The following is a 20,466-nucleotide window of genomic DNA, read 5'->3' on the forward strand; positions in this document are numbered from 1 at the left end:
TGTCCGTTTTTGTATATCCGTCAGTACGGTTCCCCTCAAGCATCATATCATGTACACCATGTGTGGTACATGGGGATTGGTGGTACTTCCACTGGTGTTTTCTAAGATTGGTGCAGGAGTCATGTAAGCATCAGTGTTCCCAAACATAATAACATGTTTGTTCATCCAACAATATAATGGAGCAGGTTATAATGGAGCATGTACAGTATGAGGGTGAGCTCCATAGCAACAGTGCTCCAGCACACGGTAATTCCTACACAATGTAATCCATCTATTCAGAGCGAGGTAAATAAAGACGGAAAGGATAAATAGACCCAGCAGGCACCTCGCAGGCAGAACTGATAGTCTTTTTACATTCTCAAGGTTTCTTCATTCAATTGACAACAACCCCCCTGTTTTAAACCTTCTACAACACATTGCTTGCACTCTTGTTTCCCGCACAAATGCCCCCACCATCACATGTTATGCACTCTGCAATGTGGACATGCCCTGGATTGGAGCACATGGAAGTGGGCAGAAATTGACAACGTCACATGTTTGCTTTGGATTGCTCACAGTGATTTAATTAGTTTGTACACAATACAAGTATCCATAGACTAGAATAAAGTAGGGTTCAACTTCCAATTTTTCGAAAGCTGTTTAGAAGCTGCTCGTGTGCTAAAAAAACGCTTCTGACTGAAAATACTTATTTAGCCCATCATGGAGGACCAAAGCTCTCCACTGAAACCCAGACAAATGAGTTTGAGATGGTATTCAGCTAGTTAATGGAAGCTTCATTTCTGATTCTTAATTCCAGATTTAGCTTCTGGTCTATGTAGACCACAATATTTAAATAAAAGAAATAAAAAAAGAAATAAACAATGGCTAAGGTTGTATTCTTGCTGAGGTTGAATAAAGGTCATGATTACAGTTTTCAAATAGCAGACATTAGCTGTTGGATTGAGAGAGAGCATGAACACTGTTGTACACCTCGTCCACATTGCTACTGTTTCCTGCGTACGCACTAAATGATGGCACAGGAACCAAAAAGTGGACAGCAGATTAGCCACAATCTTTAGGCAAAATGATTTGGTGCCCAATCAATACGAGCATCCATCACCAAAAGCAATGCTTACCCCTTTTCAGCAGGGTTAGGGTCAGGGTGAGGGTTAGGGTTAGGGTTAGGGTCAGGGTCAGGGTTAGGGTGAGGGTCAGGGTTAGGGTCAGGGTTAGGGTTAGGGTCAGGGTTACAGTATAACAAAAGGTAAGACATTATTGCTGGGGATATAAAGGTTCAGTACTAACCAGCCCTATGACTGATGGTAGAAGTTGGATTAGAGGTGCTTACATAGGTTACCACAGTTGGGTACAAAGTAAGTATTGTGGCCATGAAAGACATGTTCCCCTAGTAAACACACACCTATATTCCAAAAGAGTACATTCTAGGAATACATGTATGGATGTTTCAGAAAACAATTATACAATACAATTATAATTTACAAAGATTTTGTACAGTTTTGGACTGGACGGAAAGAATTATAACAGCTGATTATGACTCAGAATTGTTCATTTAAAATATTATTAAAAAGCCAATAATTAAGAAAACAAGATGTGTGTCCAACCCTAACCTCAGCCTGATTTTAGTCCATACATCCATTTAGAAAATAAGATCCACTATGATGTGTAGTTTATGCATCTCACAGTCCAGTGCTAATCTTTATCAGGCCAATCTGTGAAATTATCTTTTTTTATTTATTGTGTAAATCAACCATATATTTTTGTTGCATTGCTCCAGACTCCACATCATTGAATACCACCTACTTTTCCATTGTTTTCTAACTGAAAGTGTCAAGTTGAAAAATGTGGTGCTAAGCATCTCTTTGTTGTGTTTCACATGCTTGATAGCGCACACCCTGCAATTTGCATTTTATAATTACTTCTGTAACATACAGTAAGGAGCAAAAATAGCAGCTAGTCATTCATATAAAAGGATGAGCCACACAGCCTCTTATACAGTAGAGCAACTGTTAATAGTTGTATAAAGGTTTAATAGACATGTTATTGAATATAGTATGTGTTTGAGAGATTACTGCATTTACTAAACAGATTGTAATGCCACAAGATGAGCGTATTGTTAAAGACACTTGTTAAACATTTTAATAAAAGTATTAATAAACATTTGATAACTTTACCAACTTTAGACTTCTTTAGGCTTGTCATTTTGATTAATCCATGACTATGACACTTTTATTTTCTTGCCTCAATCATGTTCCCTGTACAATATATAAGTACATTTCATCATCGCTGCTACACGCTCGCATGTTGTCTTTACAGACGTTTGTGAAATATTCATGTTTGCCTTCAAATCCATAAACAGATAAGAGGATAAATCCAATACATGTCTGTGCACCTACTACAGAGGTTACTCTGGGAACTGTTTGGCATAGTGTATTGTGAAGACTGTAAAGAAAGCTAGCTATCAAAAGTGAAAAACTATTCAAATTGCAATTTTCCGCAGATTTAAACACATCTCTTTCCCAATGGTAATCAATGGGAAAACGCCCAATGACGTTAGACAGATGGAAGTTGTAATCCCACTGTTTGGCCACTACGAAAATGTGCTTGAATGTCCATAACACTTCCTAGGGACTTTGGTTTTACAAACTATAACTGCCTTACAAGAAATAGTAGGTGTCCAAACTTTAAATAAAGTTTCTTGCCACAGATCCATCAGTATCCTTTGGCGAAATGATCATAAGTCTCTCCCAGTACACTCAATTTGTGATCATTCTTCCAGACATCATATCTCCGCCTGGCTCAGGTGACACTATCATCTCTGTAATGTTTATTTACAAGAACATGTCATTAAATATAACAGGATGTTAGGCTATATGCATTTACAAAAGAAATGTATTGACTGGGAGCAAACTGTTAATTTCAACTGAAACCAAAGATGGAGTTAAAATGTTTCTTAGTAGCCTGGACAATAGATGTTGACCTCACAGGCCAGCACCAGATGATCAATCTCCCCCGGCTAACAGTCCCTCACAATTTACAAAATGTTGATTGAATTTTCAAGGAATTATTGTAAAATGAATTGATAAACTGAACATATTTTCTAAATCTGAATGGTTAATTATCACCTACATGACATCGAACCAAAATGTTTTGACAAAAAAACAATTACAGTTAAAATGAAAACCGCTGTGTTTTTCGCTAACCTCCATAAATACATTTCTATTATATTTCTCATATGTTGTTAGCAGGCAAGCTTGCCACCCAGACTGCAGGAGTCATCTAAATCTTGGTTTTCTGGGTAAACAACATACAACATGTTGACAGCGTTGGCTTTGAAGGAGCTAAGCTAGCGCCTATAAAGCTACTTCAGCTAGCTAGCTACACTGATAAATGCAACACTTTTGTTTTTGCTCCCATTTTTCATGAGATGAACTCAAAGATCTAAAACATTTTCTATATACACAAAATAACCATTTCTCTCAAATATTGTTCAGAAATCTGAAAAAATCTGTGATAGTGAGCACTTCTCCTTTGCCGAGATAATCCATCCCACCTCACAGGTGTGGCATATCAAGATGCTGATTAGACAGCATGATTATTGCACAGGTGTGCCTTAGGCTGGCCACAATAAAAGGCCACTCTGAAACGTGCAGTTTTGCTTTGTTGGGGGGGTCCGAAAACCAGTCAGTATCTGGTGTGACCACCATTTGCCTCACGCAGTGCAACACATCTCCTTCGCATAGAGTTGATCAGGTTGTTGATTGTGGCCTGTGGAATGTTGGTCCACTCCTCTTCAATGGCTGTGCCAAGTTGCTGGATATTGGCAGGAACTGGAACACGCTGTCGTATACGCCGATCCAGAGCATCCCAAACATGCTCAATGGGTGGCATGTCCGGTGACTATGCTGGCCATGCAAGAACTGGGATGTTTTCAGCCTCCAGGAATTGTGTACAGATCCTTGCAACATGGGGCCGTGCATTATCATGCTGCAACATGAGGTGATGGTCGTGGATGAATGGCACAACAATGGCCTTTTATTGTGACCAGCCTAAGGCACACCTGTGCAATAATCATGCTGTCTAATCAGCATCTTGATATGCCACACCTGTGAGGTGGGATGGATTATCTCGGCAAAGGAGAAGTGCTCACTATCACAGATTTTTTCAGATTTCTGAACAATATTTGAGAGAAATGGTTATTTTGTGTATATAGAAAATGTTTTAGATCTTTGAGTTCATCTCATGAAAAATGGGAGCAAAAACAAAAGTGTTGCATTTATCAGTGTAGCTAGCTAGCTGAAGTAGCTTTATAGGCGCTAGCTTAGCTCCTTCAAAGCCAACGCTGTCAACATGTTGTATGTTGTTTACCCAGAAAACCAAGATTTAGATGACTCCTGCAGTCTGGGTGGCAAGCTTGCCTGCTAACAACATATGAGAAATATAATAGAAATGTATTTATGGAGGTTAGCGAAAAACACAGCGGTTTTCATTTTAACTGTAATTGTTTTTTTGTCAAAACATTTTGGTTCGATGTCATGTAGGTGATAATTAACCATTCAGATTTAGAAAATATGTTCAGTTTATCAATTCATTTTACAATAATTCCTTGAAAATTCAATCAACATTTTGTAAATTGTGAGGGACTGTTAGCCGGTGGAGATTGATCATCTGGTGCTGGCCTGTGAGGTCAACATCTATTGTCCAGGCTACTAAGAAACATTTTAACTCCATCTTTGGTTTCAGTTGAAATTAACAGTTTGCTCCCAGTCAATACATTTCTTTTGTAAATGCATATAGCCTAACATCCTGTTATATTTAATGACATGTTCTTGTAAATAAACATTACAGAGATGATAGTGTCACCTGAGCCAGGCGGAGATATGATGTCTGGAAGAATGATCACAAATTGAGTGTACTGGGAGATACTTATGATCATTTCGCCAAAGGATACTGATGGATCTGTGGCAAGAAACTTTATTTAAAGTTTGGACACCTACTATTTCTTGTAGTTAAGTGTTGCATTTATATTTTTGTTCAGTGTAGTTTCCTCTTCCTAGCCTAAACACACCTTGCACCTCCAAGTATGAAATCCAAATCAATCTTAGCTGGTTGTGGGTAAGATGGCAAACAAGAGGATTTCTCAAACTGTTTTTTTGTATGTACAAAGTTAAGTTTACATTAAGTGCGTAAGGTGGCTTTCACGTTTTCACGTTATGTTTGGATAGATGGAAATATTAACCTCTGCTCCGTAATGCCTGGTATCAAAGGAAGAGCACAGTCAAGGCGAAGGAGACAGATATTGTTTCCTTCTCAAAAGATGTTTAAAAAATGTTTTAAAAGTTATTCTTTGTAATTTAAGCAAAGTAAGATATTTTAGAGAGCTAATTTTGGACTCCATTATGTTCAACTAAATGTCATGCCTCATTGACCTTCAATGGAGCATTTCTTTGTCATCTCCATGCTGTCAGATTTCCATGATTACCATGGTTGTCCCCTTCCTCCCTCTCCTCCTCCTCTACCTCCTTTTTCTCTTCTCCTGCCCCCCCCCTCCCTCAGCTCCTCCTCCGCTTCCTTCTTCCCCTCCTCCTCCTCCCGCTCCTCCTTCTGCTGCTGCTTTTTCCTCTCTTCCTGCCTGCTGCTGAGGCTGCTGCAGACTAACCTGGCTCTTGGGGTGCGGGGACCACCAGCTGTGTGTGAGGAACCCATCTCATCAATCCAGCACAAACACACACAAACATGCCTGCATGCATTTAGATGCACACACACATGCACGCGTAGATATGTCTGTGCGCAGAGGAAGAGTCTACAGGTGGTTGGTCTAAGTTATTTGGCAAGTTTTTGTAAGTTTTAAAGATTTCTCAGAGGAGGAGCTGCTTTAGAGGCAGAAACATATATAGCTGTAACCTCCTGGACGCTATAGCTTTGTCTCATATCAGCGTTAAAACAGACCAATGGGACTATCCATCTCCAAAGGCAGGAGACCAAGTAATGCAGCCTTCATTCACTACAATCTAGAAGATCCTCTGTGTATCTTTGGCCAGACAAGTATGTCAATAATGGACAATTCTTCAAATCAGTTTATTTCACTATTAATGCCATTATTCAACAATTCAAGCTTTCTATAATCTCTGCAAAACAAAGCTAAGGTATGGTTAATATTAAAGAAAGATTATAGTTTGTAGAAAGTTAGAAGTTAATCACAGGTACATGACAGGAAGCAAAAGCAAAACGAGACATGCTACACCATCAAAGACAAACCAAACGGGCACTAAAAAAAGTGCCGCCTTGGGGGTACTTTGGATCGCCTCACGCCGCCTGCATCAGGGCCAAAAGGTTGTACTTAAATACATGACAAAGACTACAGCCAACGGCAACCAGCAAGTAGGTTTTGCGTCTGTCTGATAGCAAATAACTCGACACGGTTTAGTTGAATACTTGTTCTGATCCATTGTGGTCAGCTTTGACTTAATGCAGTCTATTATTTCTGTAAGCAGACTGCTTATAGGTATAGCAGACGATTTTATTCTTCTGTCATATGGATCCGCAGAAAGACGTCTGGTAAGTTAAATAACAGCTGTGGTCAATTCGTTGTTAGTCCCTTAATGGTCAGAAGGCTTAAATCACTCTGTGAATGCAACGTTTACAAATTCCATCTTAGGTGACTAGTTTATTTCCTGCTCACCCTGTCGAGGTTTATTTCGCAGTAATGATCAACTCGCTGTAGATTCTGCTTGCATAACAGCAGGCGGTGGTAGGTAGTACTTCAAAATGGAAATTCAGAAACGTAGGGCTGTGGCTCAACAGGCTGTTGTTATTTCTACATCAAACCTTCTCACCACAACCCTAACCCTAACCCACAATAAACAAACATGATATGGCTTTGGCGTGATTCAACATGATAAATCTAATAAACGTGCTAAATCTATTAAAGATGCTAAAGAAGCCAACAAATGTCGATTTTGGAAATGGTGCAGGACACAAAGTAAGTAAGGCAACCAACGCTCACGGACAGCCGACATTGGCCGACCGTTGGCCTGGTGGTCGGGGTTTACATGTTTAGCTTCTCTACATGTTGGACAGACACTCCCTGACTTGGCCTTTGATGTTGGATCTGTGTGTAAGTCATGAAGTGCTGATCTGCTGAAGGAGATGTAATTTCCCTGGGTGGCATCATTAAAGATTTATGCCGACACAGAGTAAATGTAGGATTACAGCACCGCGCCCAATCCCATTTGATCACAGCTTCACAACTGTTCCTTCTCCATTCAAACTAACCAGAGCCCTTTAGTTGACTCTCACAGGTGAGACCTCCTATATGCTGGATTTAGAAAAGACATTTTCCAGATTACAATTAACCTTCTAAACAGGACTTCCATAAATGACTTTTGGATTATTGCAGCTATAAAAGACATATAGAATGAGATGACACCAACTGGTACCCGGTAATGTCTTCATGATACACAGTTTAATTAACTATTATTTAAGTGTATCAGATCAGGCCTGTGTAAATAATGGCATCGACTAAATGCACATTTTTCTTTCGATGACTGCTCTCAGCATTAGATTTACGACCCTTCCGTTGTCCTCAAAGCAGGCAGGCCCCTTCCTCTGAGCGATCCCATATTGCTGCGGCTGATTGTTGAGCATCATAAAAACTCTAATCCAATGACCCTAAGCAGCAGCCATCAATCCAGGCTGCCAGCAGCAGGCAGCCATGATGGCAGTGTGTCGACTGAGTGCCAGCGGAGTGGACCAGTGTTCCCCAAAGCCTGCAGCTACACAGCTTTTACTGGTAAAAGAAAAACTACAATGCCATTTAATTTTACAGGGGGGAATCAATATTATGAAAAGCCAGCATGTTGGGGTTTAGATTATCAGCAGTCACACTGTGACAAACATTTGTAGGCATTTCTTGTGTTAGCTGCAGGGCATAACATACAGTAGTAGTAGCACTATATAGAAGATGCCTGCAAAAACCACAGAGATGGAGGTTTGATATGAGGTTTTACAAAAGTCAACTTAAAGGAGCTGAATGTAGCATTTGAACATCAACAAATGATTGTTAGACCTAAATGTGATAATTATTGTTCAAATTAAACAATGGCCCCTATTTAACACCCCAATGTTACTCTTAATGTTCCAATGAACTTTATCTTAAAAAGGGTTTGACTGACTAAGTGTAATTATAAAAAAAATGTCCATGCATTGGTAACTCCAGAAAGAAAATCCACAAAACGATTTGATTATGGCGTATTTTAAATCTCATCTATCAGTTTTTTAAGCAGCAGCAGGCAAAAAATAAACCTAATGTACGCCGTCATCTAGTGACTAGACGGTGAACATTTAGCAGTTAAAGATACAGTTATTTGTATCTCTAAGGGTTGATGGAAATCAAAGCAAGGCTGAGAAAGAGATGAATATGTATTTTGGAATGGAAATTGATGTCTGAGAGACATGTTCAGATTTGTGTGATTCCCAAGCAGATTGGGATGTAGCTTCAGAGTAGCAACAGGCTGAACCTGCACCCTCACCTAATGTGAGGTCCACAGAGACCTACATTTTTGTCTTGACTGATATTTCTTGTCATAATCAAAAGGTCAAGTTGATGTAAAATGGCCGACAACATTTAACTTGTGGCATGTGAGTTGTCATTGGTTGCTAAGAAACATAGATGAATACAGCTTCAGCCTTGATTTATTCAAATAGGTTGTCTTAACAAAACATATTATGGTAAACGTTATATAAAATACTGCCTTTATGTCACACCAGTTACATTGTTACTGCAATTGTCGTTTCCGCATGTAGTGGAGCTACGAGTGAACTGCGAGCGCCGGAGCCTCGCAGCAAGCGAAACTGCGGCACGCCTAATTGGGGTGCATTTGCGAATCAGATGAGGCTCCCTCCGCAAAATGAGGACCCACGCAGTCTGCGTGATCTGCGTGTAGTGGGGCCTGATAGTGGGTACATTTCATTTGTTTTGGTTTATACTATCAGCTAGATTTACCATGTGCAAAACTTTGGTGAATCGTAGCATAATAAAATCCATTCTACTTTTCACTTGGTTAGCAGCATGTTGATTGGTGCAACTAAAGCACCAGTAGTCAGGAGGTTTAAAGCTAGGGAGATGATAGACAGCAAGAGGAAGCTATAGATTTAAAACTCCGCCCAATGTTGCCAAATCTCTTCCAAATAAAGCAACAAACACTTGCTACAAAGTTGCTAAATCTAGTGAAAAAGTTGGCAACACTGACAACCCATTACTTGATCTTCCCTCAGAAGCAATGTCTGCTGGCTGCATGGCTGCTGTTAGTTTTCACATATGTTAAGGTAGCTAGTGGAAGTGTAAGACTGTCCTGGCAGAGTGCGTGCAGATAGGCATCAGGTCATTTGACAGGCATGTTGTAAAATCATTTCATTTCAGTGGAATGAAAGGATTTAATGGATTCAGATTTGTATTTTATTGCCAGACCATTTTATTCATTTATTGCTGTATGGATTTAAAGAGTATTTGTAATAATAATAATACATTTTATTTCTATAGCGCTTTTCTTGAACCCAAAGACGCTTAATACCCACGATAGCTTCAACTGTAAGTGTACTATTGTCTTAGAATCAATGTGGTATAGATTTCCTGATGTTCTGAATCAATTGCAAAAAAGTGTAAATGTTCTACTGCATTTCCACTCTGGCTTTATCCATGAATGTCACCATCAATAGTCAGAGGAAGATTAATTGCAGAGATAGGGCTGGCCTTTAGGTAAATCCCTGAATTAGCCTCTGAGGGATTAGTATACACACTGGAAGACCTCACAACCAACCACATCCACTGTGTCTGCTTCTAATTGGTATGTTACTATAATAAAGATAAGTATACACTGGGCCCAAGTACTAATCATGGCTTTGAAAAACTGAACACTTTGTTAGCTACATTAAACAGCTTTTAACTGGAAGCACACACACACACACACACACACACACACACACACACACACACACACACACACACACACACACACACACACACACACACACACACACACACACACACACACACACACACACACACACACACACACACACACACAGTGTCTCTCCTGGCAGGAGCAGGACAGTTCCATTAGCAGATGCTGATGTTGTTTCCCTCAGTGTGCCACAGTAGCTGATGGGAAAAGAGGAGACGATGTGAAGAAACAGCAGTTTAATTGAGCATGCAGCGACAAGGATATTCAGTCTGATGACATACAATGTGCATCAATAAGTGATGGTGTTCTATGGGCCTGTAAAACCCACCAGGCTCACTGAGAGTGTGTTTACGCACATGTGGAGATGCCTGCCGGGGTTGTGTCTGTGCATAGATTTAGTTCAGCTGGCGTCTCGTGTTCCTGAGTGGATATTTACGTGAGTCACTACCCCACAAAGAGCACGTATCCTGCTAACCCTGGTTTATGATGAAAAAGGTTAAGGTACTTAACATGATCGGCTAAAACTGTCATGTCTTACTTTCAAACCTAAAATCATTATTGCAGCCTTCAAAGCAAATTAAGCAAAACCAGGTAATGTAATAAACACAGGGCCTGATGGGATAATAACTCATGCCAAAAAAACTAATGTCCGCCCAGGTCCATGTCCAAACATTCACATCATGAAGCAATTTGGTAGAACATTTTGTACTGTTAACATATCTTTTTAAATGTATTCTTACACACAAAACTACTTCAACAAACCAACATTTAAAACACACAAACAGCTAAGTGTCTTTAGCTTCCAGCATAAGCAAATTGCGCTTCCATCATTTATGCTACAGGAGTAAATATTCATTAATACAAAAATCTGCATAGTTTTAAACACAAACCATGTCCCTCTTTTTTTATATATTCATTTGTTTTCACTTTACCAATATCAAGCTGCATTTTCCTCCAGGGTTTTTCCCAATGTAATCTCCGCTCTTTGTCTTTCTCTCATTATCTCCCCAGTGCTGCTATTGTTTTTCACGCTGCTCAGCCACACACTCTATGCACTGAACGTTTGATACGGGATAGGACTCACTACCAGTTTCAAAGCAGCCTTGCTGACATCAGACAGTTCTGTGTATCGTCTTTGCTTTATTTACACATTTCATTTTGCTTTATTTACACAGTCATAGTGTCACAGTCTAGACCGACCGTCTGGCCAGGGACTTCTCCTAATTCTCCAAACATCCAGTCATGCTCTCTATAGAAAATATTCTTGCAAAACACGTTGTCAGACGCAATTCATCAGACCGTTATTTCTCTCAGTATTCAATCACCACATCCCGCTCAGAAAGCATTTTGAAGATGTGTCTCATTTTCATGTTCCTGGAGAGAATTGAGATCACAGTCTGAACATCACAGCTGCAACATTCCATTTGAGAATCTGCTTCTCTTTAACGGGTTGCACGGAATATGGAAACATTGATCATTCAATTATATATGAATCTCTGAATTGACTACGTATTCATTGCCAGTCAGGCTGTATGGTGAAATGTGTCCAGATGTTGGGTGATAGTCACAGAATGTGGATAAAGCTGCACTCGGCAGTATTTACATTTAAATCTGTATTCACATGTACTGTATACTGTATGATGAAGTTAGGTTATTATAAGTGTGTGTGTTATCCCCACTGGAGATGTAGCTAATTCTCCCTGAAGTGATTCATTACTCAGTTTACTCAACACTAGAGAATAACAGTTGATGCATAATTCTGATTAGTATGTATCAACTGGTTTACTTGCCAGCTTTATCAACTTTAATCCATGGCTAATTATCCAGTGGAATTGTCATTGTTATTTTGCTTCACATTACAATATGTCGTTTTGCAGATTTTGTTTTAAAACAGACCTTGAAAAATGACAGCATTGAAGGTCTATGTAGGAAAGAGATCCGGGTGGATGGATGAAAGGATATTAAATAGTACGCATTGTTTCTGGAAATTAAATGTTGTGATCATTTCCAGTCATATTAAATGCACCCTACTGTACTTCCAAACAGCAGTATCACAGCATTAACTATGACCTTATCAGTGAAAAGAGCATCAGGAGGTAGACTTTGCTGTATTCCTGTGGGGTTTTCTTTTGCTTTTGGAAACTATCTTTGCCCACACTACAAGACATGATGACACAGAGATGCAATTTCAGGACAGCACTGTCACACAATGAAAAGAGGAACCTTGTTCGTCTGTCAGGTGTGTATGCATTGATATTCAAAGTAGTTTCTGATAGGTCACATACTAAGTTGTACCAATCAATCCTACACTGGGGTTCCAGCCCTGGTCAGTTTGCTCTTTTAAACAATAGGGTAGGAGTGAAGTGAAGGTGTGAGAAGGTAAAATGTCCTGCTTTGCCTTGATGAAAAAAGGCTCCACTCTAATCCTCATTATGTCTGCGGCTCTTGCTGAGTGTTCCTGTGTGCAGAAAAGAACCCTGTGTTAATTGGAACACACTGACATTTGACAATGAGCGGTATGTGCATTTCTGAGTCAAGAGTTTACGTCCAATTACAAAACCTGCATTGTTTGCTATTTTCTACCTGCAACCAGGACTTTTTATGAACTTTATATTTGCAATAGCTGCATTTTTTTCATGTGGGTTGCTATTTGCCTTTAGTATAGGAATAAATTATCTTAAAAATCTTTGCATTATACGTTTACTACAAATAAGCTAATTGCTAATGTCAATGTTATTATGCTTACAATGACAATGCTTAGCAGGTACATTGTATACCACGTTCAATATCTTCTTTGTCCATGTTACATTAGCTCATTAGCACTCAGCACAAAGTATTTCAGTACATTTTATTTAGCTGAGGCTTTATCCATGGAAACGTACAATAAGTGCAACGAACAATGAAAAATACAGCTTTAAAGTAGCAAGAATCTAAACCATATTCAATTCTACATACAGAAATGAGACATCTGTTTTTATTGGCCTTGGTGCAGTGGTAACAGGTGGGTTTTCAGTCTCCAACGTAAGACGGGTAGACCTACAGGTGCATTCTTGTTGAGTGGTACCTGGGTCCCACTCGCAGTGAGGTGATTGGCCAGTGCAGAGCTAAGTGCACATTCTGGAGTGTTTGGTTTAGCCATGTCTTGGATGTAGAAAGGACCTGATCCATGGTAGGCCAATTCCAGTGTATTGATGCGGATTCATGCAGCAACTGGTCACCAGTGAAGGGAGCTGAGGAGCAGTGTAGTGTGGGAGAACTTAGGAAGGTTGTAGACCAGGAGGGCTGCAGCATTCTGGATAAGCTCAGACCAGCCAGGAGGGAGTTTCAGTACTCAAGGTGCGAGTTTACAAGAGCCTGAACCTGAACCTGTGACTCTTTCTGGGTCAGAATGAGCCGTATTCTCCTGATGTTGGAGGTGTGTGGCGCAGTGGGCTGTGCGTTGGTGTTCGGATCAGGGAGTCACAGGTTCAAACCCCACTGCAGTCGGCATGTCGTTGTGTCCCTGAGACACTTCACCCCAAATTGCTCCTGTGGGGATTGCCCACAGTATTGAGTATGTAAGTCGCTTTGGATAAAAGCGTCTAACAAGTGACATGTAATGTAATGTTGAAGATTGTATATCTTCATGTGTGGGATGTGATTGTTGTTGGCAGAGAGCAACAGTTTGTCGTCCACCAGTAAAGTTGAGGCTAATAGGAATAGTTTTTCACGTACTTGGTCACAAACCAAAGAAAATGAACCAAAACAAAAGTCCTGATCTGATGATGGTGCCATACCTAAATGTATATAGCTAGCATGGCTAAAGACTCATTGAAGGCAATTTTGCTGAACTTTCCAATATTGACGCTGAGTTCTGAGATAAAAGAAACAACCTCACATTGTTCTGATACTGTGGAAAGATATTATGGGACACATTGGCTATTGCTAATGTGTCCCAGATAGTAGCCGCCCAAAGAATATGAAATGCATAAACATTCAAAATACTACTGACATGTATTAAACATTACAGATTGTCCAATGTCCAACAAGTACAACATTTGATGTTGGAATGAAGAATATCTTGCAATATGTCACACACTGTATGCATCAAAAGCCTTGCATGTGCAGCAACAAGCACAGATTCACTACTGATGTATTCTGACACTATTGTGGAGTAATTCCTTCACACCTTCCACTCGACTACACAGCCTATGGACCTGCACCTCCCTCCATCATTCCTCGTACCATGTTCCCATCCAGCATTCCCTCCATTCCCAGCCTGATACACTGTATATTTCACAATTTTCCCCTTTGGCAGTTCTAAGCTGCAGTGGTGGGTGGGGGGGGGGGGGGGGGCTACAAAACGAGGCTGCCCTCAGGGAGAACAGGCCTGTTCACTTGCCCATAATATTTGGACCGGGGAAGCAGCCTGAAACCCATTCTGTTCTCCTTTTTCATACGCAGAGGTCCTTCTGCAGTGCGATGGTGGACGAGCTGCGGGTTTCCCTCAAGTGCCAGCGCCGGCTCAAACACAAGCCCCAGCCCCCTGCCATGGTGAAAACAGAGGAGGTCATCAACATGCACACCTTCAACGACCGCAGACTCCCAGGGAAAGAGACCATGGCCTAAAATGGGATCCTCAATCACTTTATCACCCTCTCTCCTGCAGCGAGGAGGTTTGCAGAGACACTGGGGTAAAGGGTGGGGGTAAATGGTAAGGGGGGTTTTTAATGGTGGACAGTTGGGTTATTCCGGAGGTGCTTGCTTGAGTATATTGACAACATGTTTCTTTATAAATAGCTACGGATAAGAGATTTAACAATATTTCCTGTGGAAATAACTTGAACCTGGGTGAAATTTCAGCGAGTTACCTCAGTACTCTTACAGGTGCCAGGATTGTTGAAACCCAGGAGTCAGAGAGAGAAGGTATGGATATCAATTTAAGTTGGGACAAAGCTGGTCCCCTAAAAAAGGAAAATAATCGGACCTATTTTATTTAGCTGCTGCTCAGTCAGTCTTTCGCTAAAGAGGCTGGTGGAGCAGCATTTAGAGCATCTCAGAGATTATGATTTTATAAAAGATGCTTACTGGGGGATTAAGGAGAAAAGTTTGTACAGGATTGTTTATTTTCAAAAGTTCAGCTCTCTAGAATTAAACCCGAAGCCCTGAAGATGAAGGCGGACTGCAGCGAAATGTACAGAGAGGCACTGCGCAGTCACATATGATATTGATCGACTTCAAAACGGATATACTGTATATCATCTATCAGGCAATAAGTGATATCATTTATTTGTGTTTCAGAGTACTAACCCTTTGAGTCTTTAATGTAGGGGAGGGGAGGGGGGGTTATATTGGGAGGTTCAAGCAGAGGATGGAGTAGAGGCAATATAGTGAGCTGCCGATGTATCAGTAGTCACTTAAAAACGATCCTATGGAGGAACACACTCTTAATGTTAATAAGGAGGAACCGTGGAATGGGGTGGGCACAACTCACCAAGTCTAAATTCATAGCAATCAAAACAAAAAAACACAAACTCTATTTATTCAAAGTATTTATTGTTTTATTTATGAGACTCCTTATTTATTATCTCTACGGACTGAATTTTCACTACTGCCGTGAACACACCTCACTTTACCTCTGTATGGGTACACACAGTTTCCTACCATTTGCTCTGTGTCAAGTCTTCACTTTCATTTTGTACTCCTGTGGCTTTGATTTCGTTCTTTGGCAGTAAAGCTCCATATTTACTTGTGCAAATGCAATTTCTATGAAAACGTGTTTTTGTACGAAGAGAATCAACATTTTGTAATGATTTTTATCAAAACAAACGCACCATGAAGAGTGTATTCAAACGCAGAGAGGGGGGGGGGTCCTTCAGGCCGGGAGTTCAGGAGCCTCTCCTAGACACTAGACAGAGCCAACACAGACACACACACATATATGCACACAAACACACACACAAACACCACCGAGAGTGCACACATCCTCCATGGAGCAGATTCACACCAATTAGTTCTTTTAGTGAGAGAGTTCTGGGAAGCATCAGTGACATGTTGTTTTGCAGAAGAAGAAAACAGAAAGTATTTTTATCATGTAAAGGAATCATATTTAAAGAAAGATATTTTTACTTCACATGAAAGAAGTGTAATGATTTGCTGGTTAGAGCAAATACTTAGTGTACACACACGGAGAGGGAGGAAGACTGCTGATGATGCTTATGGTTATCTACGCCCCCAATTACTGATAGACTGCTAGAATCCAGTGCTGAGCAATTGTGTGTAAATGGTTTTGAAATGGAAAAATATGTATTTAAAAAATAAAATTAATAAAGAACACTTAACTAATTTTGAACTTGTTGTGAAAACAAAACGGAGTGCACACAGTTTACCCTTTGAAGTTGATGCACAAATGTAAAGAAAATAAAAGAGTATTCACAAGTTTCACCTCTTCTGTGTCTTTATTATATATTAGCGCATGGATCAAGTGTGGCAAAAACAGAGTGAACATGACAGCAGGTTAATTAGAAAACATGTATACACTTAACAAATAGCAAACTAAAAGGCCCCTGTGGGCCATTTAATAATTGAATACATGCTGGGCCTTATTTGGGAGGGGTGTGTCCAATTAAAATGAGTTTGAGGTATTTCTTACGGAATCTGCATTAAACTTGGGGACTTTCTTAATCTGGCAGAGCTGGTGTCATGGCTGCCGGATTTAGCACCCCCTCCGTTTCTTTGGCCGGGATGGTCACAATCTCACCAAAATCACAATGGTGTTAGCTATTTCCCTCTACTTTAAGCAAAACAATTCATTTTAATCTGGATTCATGGTGTAATGAAATGGTAGGAGGGCATTCTAAATCTGGCTGAGTTGGTGTCATGGCTGCCGGATTTGGCGACCCCTGGGTTACTTTGGCCAGGCTGGACATAATCTCTCCAAAATCACTCTGGTGATCAGTTTACGGAAGCAAAAGCATTTACTCTGAGCCTGTGCTGCAGCACCTCTTATCACCCTCTGTCTGAAACCAGAGCCCAGTCTGCTCTGATTGGTTAGCCGGCCGGCTCTGTTGTGATTGGTCAACTGCTCAGAGAGGTCTTGCCCCTTAGCCTACAGGGGGTGGGAGAGAAACTCCCTCTGGAGGGAACATAGGGATGTGAGCCTTTGCAGACCATTCACATGCACACAAACACAATAACACACTGCAGGAGAGGGTAAACTACAAAAAGCATGAAAGGGCCTCAATAAGTTTAACCACTATATAATGTATAGTAACATGCAGACAAACAGGTTGATCAAGTCCTACAAGTAAATAGGCTCCAAATGTCCAACATATTGTCAGCTAGCCAACGCCGATCTGTGCTTAACTGACATCTCCCGTCCAGCTTTTCTCCATCTTAGCAGGGAAATGACATCTTTATTGATCTCTCCAGCCATGTTCCAATAGAGCACACTTCTAATCAGCCAGAATGACGGAAAACACATGGCTGTGCACGTAACTTTAAGAATTATTAATCCCTTCAACAATTCTTGACATGCTTTTGAAAATAAGGTCAATAAATAGGTGTCTTCTATTGCTAGTGTGTAATTAAATGGAACCCTTGTTAGTAATCATTCTCAAGAAACAGGGTCTCTTATTGTTTTAACTGACAATTTACAAGGTAATATTATGGATCATGAATGGGTAACGAATTGGCCCCAAGCGGGATATCTGTTAGTTAGTCTATTAGTACTCTTTAGCAATTCATAAGGGCATGGGGTCTGGATAATATAATGACTATAATAATAATAATAGACAGTGTGTGGGATAATTAGATCAAGGTCACAGGTAGTCCCCAAGTGGGGTTTAAATTAGATGTATACAGCGTAGATAATTAGCTTGTTGCCCGAGTCATTAACAGATAATAGTAATAATAAAGGTCCCCCTTGCGAGACTCACATGGGTTTAAAGTCTGTTAAAAAATGGTCTGGTGCAATCTTATTAATGTTCCATTTCTCTCTTAATTGTAGACACTGATGCTGCCATTTCTAAACCAATAATAGTTCTCAACCTGCATTCACATGATCAGCAGGAAACTGCTCTGCACTGAAGTTGCCGTTGTTTTTCTACGGAGACAGCGTTGCTGCGGTGCCGTCCGACTTGGTCGTGAAGCGCTACCCTCCGCGCTGCACTCAGACTTCATATTATTTCATCTTTGACCTCGTTTATCGCTGACCTTTCAACTGGAAACCAATCAGGAGAACCGTTTGAGTAGCCATAGAAAAAAACGTAACTTGCTGTTTTCATCGGCGTAAGCTTAGAGCAAATTTCCTATAATGTGAATGCAGCTTAACAGAGATAATATTTCAACAAACAATGACCTCAGTCTAGGATAATGTCTACGGCAGCTCTAACCCCTAATACATGAGGGGTCCACATAAACCCATCTTTGTGTTATTAACAGAGATAGCAAAAGTACACACAACCTTAACTCGCGAAAAACAAATCTCCAGGTACACTTTGAAATCTATAAAGAGAGACTTGGCCTTTATCATTTGGAATTGAAATTTGCCCGACAGACTTTCTTCTCTGATATCATTGCCAAAAACAAAAACAACGCACGTGCCTTGTTTGCTACCGTCGACAGACTAACTAACCCCCCAGTGTCAGTAGCCTCTGAATTTCTATCCACCAGGGCGTGCAATGATTTTGCCTCCTTCTTCACTGACAAAATTCAGAAAATCAGACAAGCAATCAGTGCCTCTGCATCAGGAACAGCAAATGTGTTGTCCCTGTGTCCACCTAACATCAATTCAAACACCATGACACAATTCCATCAGATTAATGATAAAAACCTAGAGGACATTATACAACTTCTGAAATCCTCCTCCTGCTGCCTTGATATTATTCCAACAGGATTTTTCAAAGATGTTTTTCGTTGCATGGCCTCAGATCTACTTCATATAGTAAACAAATCTCTTCACTCAGGTATTTTTCCACAGGCCCTGAAAACTGCAGTCATTAAACCGCTCTTAAAAAAGAATAATCTAGATGCTTCAGTAATGAACAATTACAGGCCCATATCAAACCTCCCATTTCTAGGTAAAATCATTGAAAAAGTAGTTTTTCAACAGTTGAGTAATTTTTTGCATTTAAATAACTGTTTCGATGTGTTCCAGTCAGGCTTTCGTCCAAACCACAGCACTGAGACTGCTCTTGTAAAGGTCTTTAATGATATCCACTTAAACACAGACAGTGGCAGAACTTCAGTGTTAGTATTATTAGATCTCAGTGCTGCGTTTGACACTGTTGACCACAGCATATTACTAGACCGACTGGAAAACTGGGTGGGACTTTCGGAAACAGTTCTAAATTGGTTTGAATCCTACTTAAAGGACAGAAACAACTTTGTTTCTATAGGTAAATACACATCTGAGTTGACAAATATGACATGTGGGGTTCCTCAAGGCTCCATCTTGGGGCCTCTTCTCTTTAACATCTACATGCTACCACTGGCTCAGATAATGAAAAACAACAACATAAGTTACCATAGCTATGCAGATGACACACACATTTACATAACCATTTCACCAGGAGACTATGCTCCAATTCAAACACTGAGTAAGTGCATTGAACAAATCAATGACTGGATGTGTCAGAACTTTCTCCAATTAAACAAAGATAAAACTGAGGTAATGGTTTTTGGAGCCAAGGCAGAACGTATAAAAGTTAGCGCTGAGCTTCAGTGTGCAATGTTCAAAACAACAGATAAAGCCAGAAATCTAGGTGTAGTCATGGACTCTGACCTGAGTTTCAACAGTCACATTAAAACATTTACTAAATCAGCCTACTATCACCTAAAGAACATATCTAGGATTAAAAGACTAATGTCACAGCAGGATTTGGAAAAACTTGTCCATGCTTTAATCTTCAGTAGACTCGACTACTGCAATGGTGTCTTCACAGGTCTCACAAAAAAATCTATTAGGAAGCTGCAGCTGATTCAGAACGCCGCTGCTCGAGTCCTCACTAACACTAAGAAAGTGGATCACATCACTCCTGTTCTGAAGTCTTTACACTGGCTTCCTGTGTGTCAAAGAATAGATTTCAAAATACTGCTGCTGGTTTATAAAGCACTGAATGGTTTAGGCCCAAAATACATTTCTGACCTCCTGCTAAATTATGAACCATCCAGATCTCTTAGGTCTTCAGGGACTGGTCAGCTTTCTGTCCCCAGAGTCAGAACTAAACATGGTAAAGCAGCGTTCAGTTATTATGCTCCAAATATCTGGAACACACTCCCAGAAACCTGCAGGTCCGCTGCAACTCTGACTACTTTTAAATCCAGGCTGAAGACTTATCTTTTTGTCGCTGCTTTTAATTGAAACTGAGTGGTTGTGTTTCGTTTTTGGTTAATGAACATTTGGGGCTAGTAACCCCAGGGAATCAGTGTCTGGGGACTTTGTCCTGGCTGGTTTTCTCTGTGTATGCTGCTCGGGACGTATGTGCCATAACAGCGTACACAGCTCATGTTCGGAGAAACCTTAAAG

At 40.4% G+C, this 20,466-nt stretch overlaps 1 protein-coding gene across 4 annotated transcripts in view; it reads left to right on the plus strand.

Annotated features, from left to right (window-relative positions):
• grik2 (glutamate receptor, ionotropic, kainate 2) overlaps positions 1–16,379 on the plus strand; it is a 321,479-nt gene extending 305,100 nt beyond the window's left edge. For 2 of the 4 annotated variants that reach the window (XM_034196514.1, XM_034196516.1), the window contains exon 18: positions 14,403–14,656. In XM_034196514.1, coding sequence (XP_034052405.1) covers positions 14,403–14,656 — 254 coding nt within the window. Of the gene's footprint in view, positions 1–14,402 lie in introns of all 4 variants that reach the window. The other 2 variants (XM_034196515.1, XM_034196517.1) reach the window with 2 other exon arrangements.
• Positions 16,380–20,466: the final 4,087 nt, after the last annotated feature.

The sequence above is a fragment of the Gymnodraco acuticeps genome, unplaced genomic scaffold (genome assembly GCF_902827175.1).
Source record: "Gymnodraco acuticeps unplaced genomic scaffold, fGymAcu1.1, whole genome shotgun sequence".
Classification (NCBI taxonomy): domain Eukaryota; kingdom Metazoa; phylum Chordata; class Actinopteri; order Perciformes; family Bathydraconidae; genus Gymnodraco; species Gymnodraco acuticeps.